The sequence below is a fragment of the Lasiosphaeria miniovina genome (genome assembly GCF_030549165.1).
Source record: "Lasiosphaeria miniovina strain SMH2392-1A chromosome Unknown B0T26scaffold_2, whole genome shotgun sequence".
Classification (NCBI taxonomy): Eukaryota; Fungi; Ascomycota; class Sordariomycetes; order Sordariales; family Lasiosphaeriaceae; genus Lasiosphaeria; species Lasiosphaeria miniovina.
The window spans coordinates 1,018,535-1,030,641 of record NW_026848221.1 but is presented as its reverse complement, the minus strand read 5'-3'; the positions used below and the strand labels follow the sequence as shown (position 1 = coordinate 1,030,641).

Here is a 12,107-nt window from a genome sequence, read left to right as displayed (position 1 = left end):
AAGTGGGCTCCAAGTACCCACAGGTAGCCTCACCTAGACCGCAAGTTCTTTCGGCCAGACTTCCAGGTTCTCCTTCATTTCCAGATTCCATGCGTTGCGGCACCCCCCCCCCCCCCCCCAAAAAAAGGCGCTCCCATTGCACTTAATGTTAGCGAGGTACATTCAGTACTGCCTATCAGGCCCAGTGTGTCAGCGTATTGTGATACGCCCGTCGGCTCCTTATACACATGCGTCATCATCGGAATCGCCCATGCTTAATCTCTTAGAGACAGTAACAACCAGATGGGAAGCAACCGGATGAGACATTGTTGTTCAGCTCCTGGAGAATAACTTCCAGCTACTCAATATGGCGGCCTAACTATGCTTTCTTGTGTACATACTCGGTACCTTAGTAGTGTATTAAACAAAAGGTTTCAGGCTGCTCGTTGTGTTCAAGAGACTCGTCTTCGCGGCCGGTGCGGGGTTCGTCACTGAAGCCGGATGAAGATCTCCATGATGACAGTGGCTTGATGATGCGGCTTTGTGCGACGCAGATTACCAGGATTTGCTATTCCAGCTCAATTAACCTGTCGGCGACAATGGACGGAGTACCGGCCGTATTTGCGGACTGCCAGTGCTTGAAGCAGTCATGAGTAGGGGCACGGATATACTTTCTTATCTTTCGCACAGCAGCCACGCATCTGGCTGGATTAACGTCGGGAACGACCCGGAGGAAGCGGCCCTGTTTATTCCGTACACACGGTTCTGTTGTGTTGATCGCCGACCGATCCTACATAAAGTTAGTCCTCATGGATGAGAATCAGGAACAGCACCCTCAGAGGCTTAGATGGAGGTTGATCGGCAGAGCTTGGACATCTTCCCGGTGCCGGGTCGTCTCTCCCCAGATATATGAAGGGTGAGCGTTTCCTCCCCTGAATTCAGTACTGGCAGAATAATAAACGAGTACATCTACTCAGTAGAAAGCACATTTTCGTAGTCAGTCAACCACTCAGTCGCCTGTGCGGGTAAGCCTGACACGGGAACATCCGAATTCTCGTCTTTGCTGACAATCCAACAAAAACAGAGTGTTGGAGTACCTGTCTACCAGCCCCACAGCAAACAGGGCAGAACGCCTTCAGCCTCTCACAAACGACCAAGTGGACGGTCGAACACGCCACCCGCTGTGGGTGCAGTCGCGGCGCCGTGGGAGACCCCCCTGATCAAACTATTTTTTGAGAAAACAACGACCGACTGCCTGTTTGGACTGAGCCACTAGCAGACGTTCCGCAGCTGGGAGCTGAGACAATAGCTGGCACGAGCTATAAGTATCTAAGCCTTCGTTACGATGGAATACTCGTTGTAAGCGGATCTGTGTTTTCGTCGAGTGCCGGTGAAACAGAAAAGCTGGGGAGCCGGATCCAGGAAGGAGGAGCAACCTAGAAGCCGACTGCGCCCGACGGTGTGGTCCGCCCAGGGGCTACCCACCTGCCGTTCCCCATTCCCCAACAAGAGGCGGAGGCTGGAGCTGACAAAGGCCCAGGGGGAAGGCAGGGCTGCAGCAGAAGAATTTTTTCCTTCTGCGGTTTTCCTCGCTACCACACGGATTCGGTTTCGTCCTTTTCTTGGACCCTCTTCGTGGGCTATCCACCTCGCCTGTGCCCCTTTTGGAAGAAAGCGAAAGAAAAAAAACCCAAAGCCTTCACCGTCTTTCCGTTGAGGACACCTTGCCTGCAAATACGGGCATCGCTTGCGCAATCCAAACCAAAGCGTTGCACGAAATGATGTCGGGGCGCTGGCTGGCAGGGCCCTGAGCTCCCCCGGCGCCTCTCCGGGGGCCAATCTCAACCATTTCCACGCACTAATTGGGAATAATTATACACTACCAACAGTCGAAGGACACGTGGTTGAGGGTAGGAAGAAGTGGTTTCTCCCTTCCAGTCTAGGACAGACCCCGTGACACCGGCGTTGAGAGGGATGGGAGAAAGGCCCAAACGAGAAAAAGGAAGCGTCGCAATGCCTGTGTGGGAATTGGGTGCAATCCCGCGGTTCCACACCCACCGTTTCCCGAATCGATCGGTGGGCGTTTGGGTTTGGGCGCACAACGCATGGAACCGGTGGGAAAGGACGCGCCAGCATCGCCTTCCAGCCGTCCGTCACGGCGCTGCTAGGCCCGAGATGGTTTGGCTTGGGGTCGCGATCTTGCAATGGGATCACCTCAGTCACGTTTGGGGCCGACCGTGTGCGCACCCGAGGTGGCCCCCCTCGGGTCCCGAGACGCATGACTGACATGTCACCCCCGAACTTCAACCTTTCCCCTCCGCAGTCAGGTTGGTCATCCGCGCAGGAACCCGCCGTGACTGGCTAGGGGGCGGGCCTTCAACCCTGCAGCAGAGAGCACCAGTGTCTGCTGTCTGCTCTGTCCGCCCGCCCGCCCTGATGCACCCCACGCCGCCCAAGACTCGTGGGCGGCCCTGAATGGGTCGAAGAGAGCCCCGCAAATTCAATGCCCGGACACGTCTGCCCACACGGCCACGTCCGTGACTCTTGGTGTCTCCCAATTTTCGCTCTCGTGTCGTTTCTTTTTTTTCTTGTTGTCGACTTCCTTTTACGGTTCCTGGCAATCTCAACTGTTTTTTCTAGTCCCCTCTTTCGGAAATTCGTTCCCCGGTTTGATTTTATTTCTCACAGGTTTCGTCAGGGCTAGGGCGGTCACGAAAAGGTTCAGCCCCTTTCTTCTTCCAAGGCCCGCTTGGAATTAGCACCCGCTGCTCTCACTGTCTCGTGACCAATCCGCGGGAGATTTCATATTTTATCTTCCAGAGCATTGAAGCTCACCTGACCACGCGTGCTTGTGAAAAGGGGTAAACAGGTCGCCGGGGAAACAAGCCTGTCGATAGGCTGTGATAGTAATGTAGAAAGGGAGAGCTCTCACCTCACATCAACAACACGAGGCAGATCGTGTTTATCTCGAATTTTCGAATCCTCATGCCGAGCGAGCGTTTAAATAATGCACTGCTAGATTCTCTTGGTCGAGCGAAATGAAACCCGCGGAATTAAGCCAAACCTTCTACGAAATTCGCCTCATGGAGTCGATGTGTGGATTTGGGCCGCGCGGACTTAAACCCGATTGGGACCCTCTGCGCCCTTTCGATGACTACAATTCCATTGACGACGACGTGACAGCTGGTTTTGAGTAAAGGTTCGAGATATCTCGCTCTAAAAAGTCGGATGATATAGGAACAAAACATACCTATGTGTGGTGGTAGTATATGAATTTACGTTTGTTTGAAACCCGTCCTCGTTGCCCGCCATGTCCACCCTAAACGACTCGGCATATTCAGCCTCGCAAGTCGCAGAGTATCTCGACGTGCTCGGCCTGCCTGCATCGTTCCACCCCTCGGCCAACCCGGTGCTGGACCTCTCATACCTCACCGCGCTGTTCGTCCACCAGGTCACCACCGTGCCCTACGAGAACCTCATCATCCACTACTCGCCGCAGCATGAAGTCGTCCTCGACCCGCAGGCCCTCTTCGCCAAGATGGTGACCAACCGCGCGCGCGGCCGCGGCGGCTACTGCATGGAGACGTCAATCCTGTTCAACCACATGCTCCGCGCCATCGGCTTCGACGTCTACACGGCAGGCGTACGCGTCCGCCCGCGCGACGCGAACAACGTGCCCTGCGCGGATTACATGGGCTACGTGCACCTGGTGAACATTGTGACTTTGCCAGGCCCATTAGCCGAGCCGGCGCAAAAGTACGCCCTCGACGTCGGCTTCGGCGGCGACGGCCCGACGCTGCCCATGCCGCTGACGGCAGGGCTCGTGCACCACAACTCGATCGGCACACAGGAGGTCCGGCTCGTGCGCGAGTTCCTGCCGTTCCAGCGGCGGCGGCGGCCAGGGTACAGCGGGGCCGGAGTCGAGACCGACGGCGATGCGTCGCTGATGCACTGGGTGTACCAGTACCGCAACGACGCGGACCGGCCGTGGGTCGCGTGCTACGCGTTCAGCGAGTTCGAGTTTGGCGAGGCCGACTTCCACATCGTCAACTACTTCACATCCAAAGCACCAACAAGCTTCCAGTCGTACACGCCAGTAGCAGTGCTATTCCTGCGCGGCCAGGGCCAAGAGGGTAGGTCCAAGGTCGTCGGCAAGGTCATGCTGATCCACGGGCTCGTCAAGCGCAACGTCACGGGCCGCACCGAGCTGGCCGCCACGTGCGCCACCGAGGCCGAGCGCGTCGCCGCGCTGGCGGAGTATCTCGGCATCCGCCTCACGGCCGACGAGGCCGCGAGCATTCGTGGGCGCGCGCCCGAGCTCGTTGGCGCTGGAAACCTAGCCGCCGCACTGAGCTAGGTGAACATCATGAGCCGCCGGCAGCATGAGTGAGTATGATGAATGAATATGTGCAGTTTTACATGTTTGACACAGAGCAAGCGCTTAGCTTGGCTGGATGGCGCGTGTATCGGGAGATGGTTGCGATATAGATAGACACATAGATTTCCTCTACATACAATAACAGAAAAGAGTGATGCTCATAATATCTACTCGTTTGTTCAACGTCTGATTTGGTTTCTGACTACCTACGGGTAGATGAACTGGCAACGCGACAGCAATGAGCATAAGCTCGGGGGTGAAGATGGACAATAGACATAGCACTGGAGCGCGTCTTGGGTAGACACGTATTTTTGATACATTCCAGGCTGGTTGGACTTGGATAAATAGCAATATTTGAAGAGGTATATTCCGAGACCAACGCCGGTTCATTAAAATGGTCTGTTTCATATGCTTCTGAGCATACCAAGTTTTGCTCGCGTCCTCTGGGATACCTGTGCCCGAGTAGCGCTCATCTATTTGTACACACGACAGCATTTCCCAGTCTGTTCTGGGAAATATCTATCCATCTCAATGAGCTATCATTTTACTTCAAGCCAATACACCATCGGACCGGAGGCCGGGCTGTGTCTCAAGCCTCAATCTCATCCTCCTCCCAGTCCGCTACCTTGGCCGTCACGGTAGCGGTGCCGCCGCCGACGACGCGGCCGCCCTGCTTCCGCTTGACGCGGCACCGCATGCCGATCTGCTCGTCAAAGATAAAGCGCCACAGCACGTAGGTCCAGCTGCGGTGGTGGGGGAGGTCGGCGTAGAACTCCTTGGCCATGTCGTGTAGGGCGGGGAGGCGGGTCCACGGGACGGCGGGGAAGTCGTGGTGCTCGTTGTGCAGGCCGACGTTGTACGTCAGCAGGTTGAGCGGGCCGTAGTAGCTGAACGTCTCGGGGATGGGGATCTTGTTGGTCGGGTCGCGGGCAGTCGGCGTCACCGTCTCGTACACGTAATGTTCGGCAATAAAGTGGCCCGCCGTGGGATGCAGCGAGCCGGCAAGGAATGACGACAGCAGCAGGTAGAGCAGCGAGTTAGCGCTGAAGTAGCCCGGCAGGAGCGCCAGGATGGCGTAGTCAAAGCCAATCTGCACGGCCACGTTCAGGCCGTGGACCCAGGTAAATGGGATGCGATAGACCATCATGGGCCGCAGGGCATAGAAGAAGATCTGGAAGGTGCAGAAAAAGGCTTTCCCGAGGATCGAGTCCAGAAACAGGGCCTCAAACCGCGTCGGCAAGTCCGCGTCGAGTCCATCGACACCGAGGGACTTGTGGTGGGTTAGGTGGTAGGGCTGCGGCGTGGCCGGTTAGTGTCTTCGCCCAGAACACCAAGATACGACAGCACTTACCCTGAAGGAGGCGCTATACGGAACTGCTATAGGCAGGTTGGCAACCATGGCGAATAAGCGGTTGGCCAGAGGGGACCTGAAGGCGAGGTTGTGGGAGATCTCGTGGATGGCCAGGAAGAGGTTCTGGTTCGACGTTGCGCCGAAAACGTATGCAACGGCCCAGAACTTCCACGACCAGAACGGAGTATTCCTTAGGAGGTGAGCGAGGAGGACCTGAAAGGCGACAACGGCTGCAACAACATATTTGGTGAGAGGTTCGGGCCCGCAGAGCTTGGTGACCTGTCGCAACGCCGTCAGTCAGCCAATTGGTTCGCGCATGAGCTCCCAAGATGTGGTGTGGCTGGCATACCTCAGGGTGCGCCTTGATAATTGCCATCCGTCTTGTCCGGTGAGGCTCCTCGGTGTAGGTCCAGAAAAAGTCTCGATAGCTTGTCTCGGCGGCGTCGCCCTTGGCAGGGGATGGCGCCGCGCCGTTTGCGCTGCCATTGACGGCCATGTCTCTCCTCTTGGACGGCGCGCTAGTCACCTCTGTCACTGAAGGGGCCATGGCAAAGTGCTGGTAGGATTTCGACCGGGAAATATTATGTGGCCGGCTTGGAGAGGACGACGAGACGAGCCGGTGTCCCGGAAATGTGCGACTTGCAGAGCAGCAGCAGCAGCAATTGCAGCCATTGTGGATCGACATTGAATGGGGGCGTGGCAATAGGGACTGAAAGTGGCACGCTTCGAGCCCAGGGCCCTATTGGACTTTGCTTGGGCTGTGAGCCAATTAGATCTTGCGCGGCATGAATGCCCCATGCTCCTGCAGACCAATTCCGACGACATACTCAGTCACGGCGCACGAACCCTATAACGACGACCTACCAAACAGAATACTATTGACCATCTTACAACCGAGCAGGCAGTCGACATATAGATACTTCTCTGAAATAATCACCACTAGTTGTTCATATTCGGATGCAATCATTCTTATCCTCAATTCGAAAATCGCGTCTTACTCGGTTGCTTGACTCGAGGATCTCGATCTTGTCCATATTTTGAGCATCGGCTGCTTGTCAGCTGCCAGTTCCCGTACTCTTGTTTATCCTTATCCCTCCTGCTTGTGATTTAAAGGCTCATATTTAAGTCTGACAGTAGGTATCTGAAGATTGGGGAATCGGCCCCGTACTCAATTGGTCCATCGTGATCTGGAAATGATCTCGAGCCTGCGATTTGTCTCAAAGGTGTTATGAATATCGTTTAGATATATTGACGGGATGTTCTCCGCATGAAGTGGGCAGAAGCAGGAATCATTTAGACTAGCATCTTTTCGACGAGCGTCTGCCGGTCTAGGATGCGTGCGTAGTTAACGTCAATGTCGCCCAGCTGCAGCTTCTTGGGGAGCGTGTCGATACCCTCGGCTGAGTGGCCGCTGGAGGTAATAAATATGGCAAACAAAATGGGACTGATACTCGGCTAATCCTAGGTAAATGCTCCGTTTTGACATCGCCCGGGTTTCTCAGTGGTATCTGAAAGGCCGCTGGCTAACTGGTCAGTCGCGTTGGAAAGAATTTTCACTGTGACTAGGGACGATATTGTTTTAGCACTTGGTACCGTTTCAACGACACGGAGAGCGGCTTGCCAGCGGCCATGGAGAGCGTTTGCCGCCGTTTCTCCGAGTAAACATAGGTTCCTACCTAGGTTGCTGCTGGATACCATTGGTGCGTCTTCTTCTGTGCTTCAGATTATGCAGTATATTGGCAAGCATATAATAGTTCAACAGGATAGAAAGCTAATTCGGTATATGAAACGGCGGGACACTGCTCACTGCCATCTCAGTCCAGTCCTCACCGTGGAAACAGAAAAACAATACCAACGTGGTTGCTACGCACCTTCCCTTAAATCCAACTATATCACCCAACACTGGAAACGTCCACCCTCTCAACTGGTAGAGCATCTTGTCACTGATGTTCCTTAGGTGACTTGACTGTGAGAGAACTCTCAGTCACGGCCAGTCGCAGCCGCTCCTCTGACAGAAAACACCCAATTCCTACACTAGCAGGTCCAGGTGGGGTGTTCCTTCCGTATTCTTCCATACAGTTCCTTCAATACTTGAGCCACCACGCCTTCCGTTTCCCGAAAAGTAGCAACCTCGCGTATCGGCCCGACCAGACACTGCGGTTTGAACTCGACCTTGCCCACTGCAAAATATTTCCTATTTCAAACCTGTCTCTGGCCTTCCGCAGCTTCCTCCACCAAACAACCACAAGTTTGACGTGAAGCCCAACGCACCAAAATTGTCCCGATCTGCGCCGCAGCAAAATATTGAAAGGTAAGCGCGTCGTATTCTTCCTTCCATGTCTTTTTGTTCTTTCTGTCTCCCTCTTCATCACGGCCTTCCTTACTTCACCTGGTCAACCTAGTCTTTGCCTTTCCGCATTTTTGCCCCAATTCCAAAGTTGGACTCTTCGTTGCCCGGCAGCAAGATAGGGCACGTTTGCAAGTACGCTACGAGACATTCTTTCCCTTCTGACTTCACCTGATTTTGCCTAACTCTCTCCCTTGAACCGAGTCAGTCCCGTCACCGCCAGACTGACTCTCCAATCCGCTCGCATCTTGAGGGGGTTCAAAGTATTCGTTAACGACCTAACCAACCAGAATCTTGCCAGTTAATCAAACGATTAATTTCAATCATGGCTGCTTGGCCTGCTGATCCCAACTGGGGTGAAGGTGCCATTACCACCGCCGTTGATGATGACTGGAACGCCGTCAAGACACCTGAGGCCAGCGCCGACTTTGGCTCTGACAATTTTGGAGGTGGATTCAACGACAACAAGGAAAACGTCAACTCCGGTGGCGATGGTCGTGCTTGCTTCAATTGCGGCGAGATTGGGTATAACGAATCCCAGGTCACTCCCTTGAAGGAATTAGAAATTAGACCAGAGCTGACACGCGATTGCAGTCACAACAAGGCTGATTGCCCCAAACCGCGTGCCCCTCCGACTGGCCCCTGCGGTCTTTGCAACGAGGAGGGTCACTGGAGCAAGGAGTGCCCCAATGCTCCTCCCATGGTCTGCTTTGACTGCGGCTCGGCTGGGCACATGTCCAAGGAGTGCCCCAACAAATCATGCAAGAACTGTGGCGAGAAAGGTATGTGCCAAGTTGCTCCCGGAATAAGCAGTCGCTGACATTGCCCTAACTTAGGCCATTCTGCGACTGATTGCAAGAGCGCTCGCCTGATTGACCGTAGCGCCTTCCCCGACATGAGCACCGAGGACGCCTGGGTGTTGATCAAAGAGGCCGTCAATGAACGCGATATCGATGACGTGAAGGAGGCAGTCCAGACTTACGTCAAGTCCTCTCCTAGCACGACTTATCCCGAGCTTGAGGAGGCTTTCCGTTCTCAGAAACTTCCACTTTGGCTTATTGCCATTGAGAAGACCGGACTTGTCTCCACCCTCACCAACATGGATCTCCAGGGCGAGTTAGAGAAGAAGTACACTGTCACGTACCGTTTCCAGTGGAACCCTCCCCGGCCCCGCGACCGCGAAGTCTGGCCCAAAGATGTTGAAGAGAATATTGAGCGCCTCAAAGATGCCGGCGAGGTTGTGCCTCGCGGAGTGCCCAAGTGCAGAAACTGCGGCCAGGTTGGCCATACCTCGAAGTCATGCCCGGAGGAGAAGCTCGAGAAACAAGCCACAACCATCAATTGCTACAATTGCGACGCGGTCGGCCATCGCATCCGAGACTGTAAGCAATCAGCGAGAAGGGTTAACAGAAAAGCAAGCTAACAGAAACACAGGCCCTATCCCTCGTGTCGATAAGTTTGCTTGCAAGAACTGCGGGTACGTACAGCGCATTCACTATCTCTCTTGAGCCAAACATGCTAACGTCATTTCAGACAGGGTGGTCACAAAGCCGCTGATTGTAAGTGCCTTGGTATCGTATGACTGAGTTTATTGGACTGACATCGTGGCAGGCACCGAGCCCCGCTCTGCTGCTAACGTGGAGTGTCGCAAGTGCAACGAGAGTGAGCCCCCCCCTTGCCTTCGCCCAACCCCTTTGTGTCTTAGCTAAGATTTCAAAGCTGGACATTTCGCCAAGGACTGCCCCACGGGAGGCGGATTCACTTGCCGCAACTGTAACAAGGAGGGTCACGGGTCGAGAGAGTGCCCCGAGCCTCGCAACCCTGCGAACATCCAGTGCCGCAACTGTGATGAGTTTGGCCACATGAGCAAGGAGTGCCCCAAGCCTCGCGATAGTAAGTTACTTACATCTCGCTCACGGAAATTTTACTAACCACTTCCAGTCTCACGTGTGAAGTGCTCAAACTGCCAGCAAATGGGTCACTTCAAATCCCGTTGCACGAACCCTCTGGTTGACGAGGACGCCGAAAAAAATGCAGGTGCCAATGGACGTACCAATGGCGGCGATTTTGGTGATTCTGGAGGCCACACCAACGGCGGTGATGATTTTGGAAGCCCCCCTGCTGCTGATTACGGTGATGCGATGGATTGGTAAATTGCTGATGCTATCTGGGTAACTGTGTTGGTTGTTTCCAGCACATTTAGTGACATCTGGAGAAGGTGACGGGTGGAACCTGCAGACTTGAAGTCATGATTTATCACGTTCATGTTCAAGTTCATCTTTAAGGATAGATAGACACGAGACGGATGTTGATAACAAAAAGATAGTCTCATAGGCAGGCGCAGGGCTGCTGAGAATCACTGATCTGAAACTCCGAGGCTGCTTCGGCCTGCCCCCTGCCGGTCCTTGTGATTGCTGCTAGCTGATGTTTCCAGCTGGACTTTGGGGGCTTCTCATTTCGTTAGAATACCAATGACGTGAGGCAGGACATGGAACCACGGCTGCCCGTGCGGTGCCGTCAAGTCTACGTTGCTCCACGGACCTGCCTCCTTGATCCACTTCCCGGTATCTCGTCGTAGCTGACAACCGCCAATAAAAGGTGGCCAGATCAGATTCATGAAACCTAATAATTAGAGGATTCTGTCAACGAGCTGTCCGATGGCTACTCATGCACTCGGAGACGACCATGACAGGAGGAGCTTGGGGCGGACAAATAAACGGGCTAAACAAACCTTGATAGGCGTCGACAACCCAGCTCTGGGAGTGGCTGCACTTTACGTGCTCGTAAACGAACCACCGGCCGCCGGGCTTGAGATAGCCGTACAGCTCCTTGATGTTGAGCTGCGGGTCCGGGATGCTGCAAAGACACATGACGGTCACGATGCAGTCGACGCTCTCGAGCGGCACGCGGCCCGACGACGCCAGGTCCTGGATCCCCACGGGCACAATCTCGTACACGTCCTCGAGGCCCGCCGCTACGATCTTGGCTCGCAGCTCCGCGTGCACGCCTGCGTTGGGCTCCACGCCGAACACCCGCGTCACCTTGCCGCGGCTGCCGGGAGCAGCGGCAGTGTCAGGGTTGGGATTGGAGAGCGAGGCCGATGTTGATGTTGATGACCCCGTCGAGCTCAGGTACCGGTCAGAGAATATGCTCACCCAGTTGCCGCTGCCCGGCCCGATCTCGAGCACTGTTCCACCCACGCCCCGTGCGTGCGCCGCGCTGCGCTCAACGATGCGGCCCCCCGTCACGCGGCCCTCGAGAAGTGGGACTACGTTTTCTTCGGCCGACATCCGCACCAGCGGGCCGGCCCAGCCCCAGAACCGTCCGAACCTGTGCAGGGGGAGAGGGAGGTGTGAGTTCGGGGTATTTTGTTTAGGGGGGGAAGAGAGAGGGGGAGGAAGGGAGAGGCCATACCATGCAGATTGCAGGCGGTTCCACGAGAGCAGCGTGCGCCATTCGCCGGCGAGCACGGCCGACGCGAGCGTGCCGGGCAAAAAAGTCGTCGACGCGATCATAAACCGCCATGGGAAAAACCACGAGGCGGCAAAGTCGGAGATAGTGGAGGTGGATTGAGGGGGCGGCATTGTTCCAATTGAGTTGGGTTGGGTTGCGTTGTAGTTTTGGTGTGGATTGTCTTTTTGGGAAATGTATTTTTTTCTGGGGCAGAAAAAAGGGGTAAAAGGGGCGTTTGTTTTGGTTACGACCCCAGTGATGGTTTTTGGGGCTGGTTGGGTGAAGCCAACGTTGCTCTTGGCTCAATCAATTAGGGTTTGGTTGGCGATCAGGAAGGATGTCGAGGGGATCAGAAGAAACAAATGTATGTGAACTGCAGTTGGAGAAGAAAAGGAGGGAGAAGATGGGAGGGGGCCAGGAACGGTCGGCGGGAGACTGCCCGGTTCATATAGGGACCTCCGGGAAGGGAAGGTCTAGACTGCTTGTCGGACTGGAAGGTACGGATACTGGTTCTGTCTATTCAGGTCGGATCGCGTGAGGAATACTGCCTACAGTGCTATGTCGAGGAGACCCACACACCCAACAGGTGAACATACCTA

General features: G+C 55.0%; 4 protein-coding genes across 4 annotated transcripts; 2 read left to right on the top strand and 2 right to left on the bottom strand.

Moving 5' to 3' along the window:
• Positions 1-3,289: 3,289 nt before the first annotated feature.
• Positions 3,290-4,336, top strand: B0T26DRAFT_737843 (arylamine N-acetyltransferase-like protein 1; the record flags this gene model as incomplete). Its single annotated transcript, XM_060443515.1, has 1 exon — positions 3,290-4,336. The coding sequence occupies one exon, from the start codon at positions 3,290-3,292 to the stop codon at positions 4,334-4,336; it is 1,047 nt and encodes a 348-aa protein (XP_060299871.1).
• A 610-nt stretch (positions 4,337-4,946) lies between these two features.
• B0T26DRAFT_638807 (sphingolipid delta-4 desaturase like protein) lies at positions 4,947-6,255 on the bottom strand (the record flags this gene model as incomplete). The annotated part of the gene is made up of 3 exons (XM_060437078.1): positions 4,947-5,651; positions 5,709-5,987; positions 6,058-6,255. The coding sequence occupies 3 exons, from the start codon at positions 6,253-6,255 to the stop codon at positions 4,947-4,949; spliced, it is 1,182 nt and encodes a 393-aa protein (XP_060299870.1).
• A 2,525-nt stretch (positions 6,256-8,780) lies between these two features.
• On the top strand, positions 8,781-10,076 carry B0T26DRAFT_112661 (uncharacterized protein). Its single transcript, XM_060433286.1, has 6 exons — positions 8,781-9,437; positions 9,490-9,532; positions 9,593-9,614; positions 9,667-9,717; positions 9,775-9,948; positions 9,997-10,076. Exons 1-5 carry the CDS (start codon positions 8,951-8,953, stop codon positions 9,919-9,921), a joined length of 750 nt encoding a protein of 249 aa, XP_060299869.1. The 5' UTR covers positions 8,781-8,950; the 3' UTR covers positions 9,922-9,948; positions 9,997-10,076.
• Positions 10,071-11,742, bottom strand: B0T26DRAFT_112717 (S-adenosyl-L-methionine-dependent methyltransferase). Its single transcript, XM_060433287.1, has 3 exons — positions 11,470-11,742; positions 10,787-11,385; positions 10,071-10,677 (listed from the first exon to the last, which is right to left on the bottom strand). The coding sequence occupies exons 1-3, from the start codon at positions 11,637-11,639 to the stop codon at positions 10,508-10,510; spliced, it is 939 nt and encodes a 312-aa protein (XP_060299868.1). The 5' UTR covers positions 11,640-11,742; the 3' UTR covers positions 10,071-10,507.
• Between the last annotated feature and the right edge of the window lie 365 nt (positions 11,743-12,107).

Bases quoted from the DNA above. Each gene is read 5' to 3' on its own strand.
- B0T26DRAFT_112661 (XM_060433286.1), top strand. From the start codon at position 8,951: ATGAGCACCGAGGACGCCTGGGTGTTGATCAAAGAGGCCGTCAATGAA. The intron at 9,615-9,666 runs GTAAGTGCCTTG...ACATCGTGGCAG, and splicing joins TGGTCACAAAGCCGCTGATT to GCACCGAGCCCCGCTCTGCT. The intron at 9,718-9,774 runs GTGAGCCCCCCC...AAGATTTCAAAG, and splicing joins GTGTCGCAAGTGCAACGAGA to CTGGACATTTCGCCAAGGAC.
- B0T26DRAFT_112717 (XM_060433287.1), bottom strand. From the start codon at position 11,639: ATGCCGCCCCCTCAATCCACCTCCACTATCTCCGACTTTGCCGCCTCG. The intron at 11,386-11,469 runs GTATGGCCTCTC...CCCCCTGCACAG, and splicing joins AACCGCCTGCAATCTGCATG to GTTCGGACGGTTCTGGGGCT. The intron at 10,678-10,786 runs GTTTGTTTAGCC...TCTAATTATTAG, and splicing joins GGTTGTCGACGCCTATCAAG to GTTTCATGAATCTGATCTGG.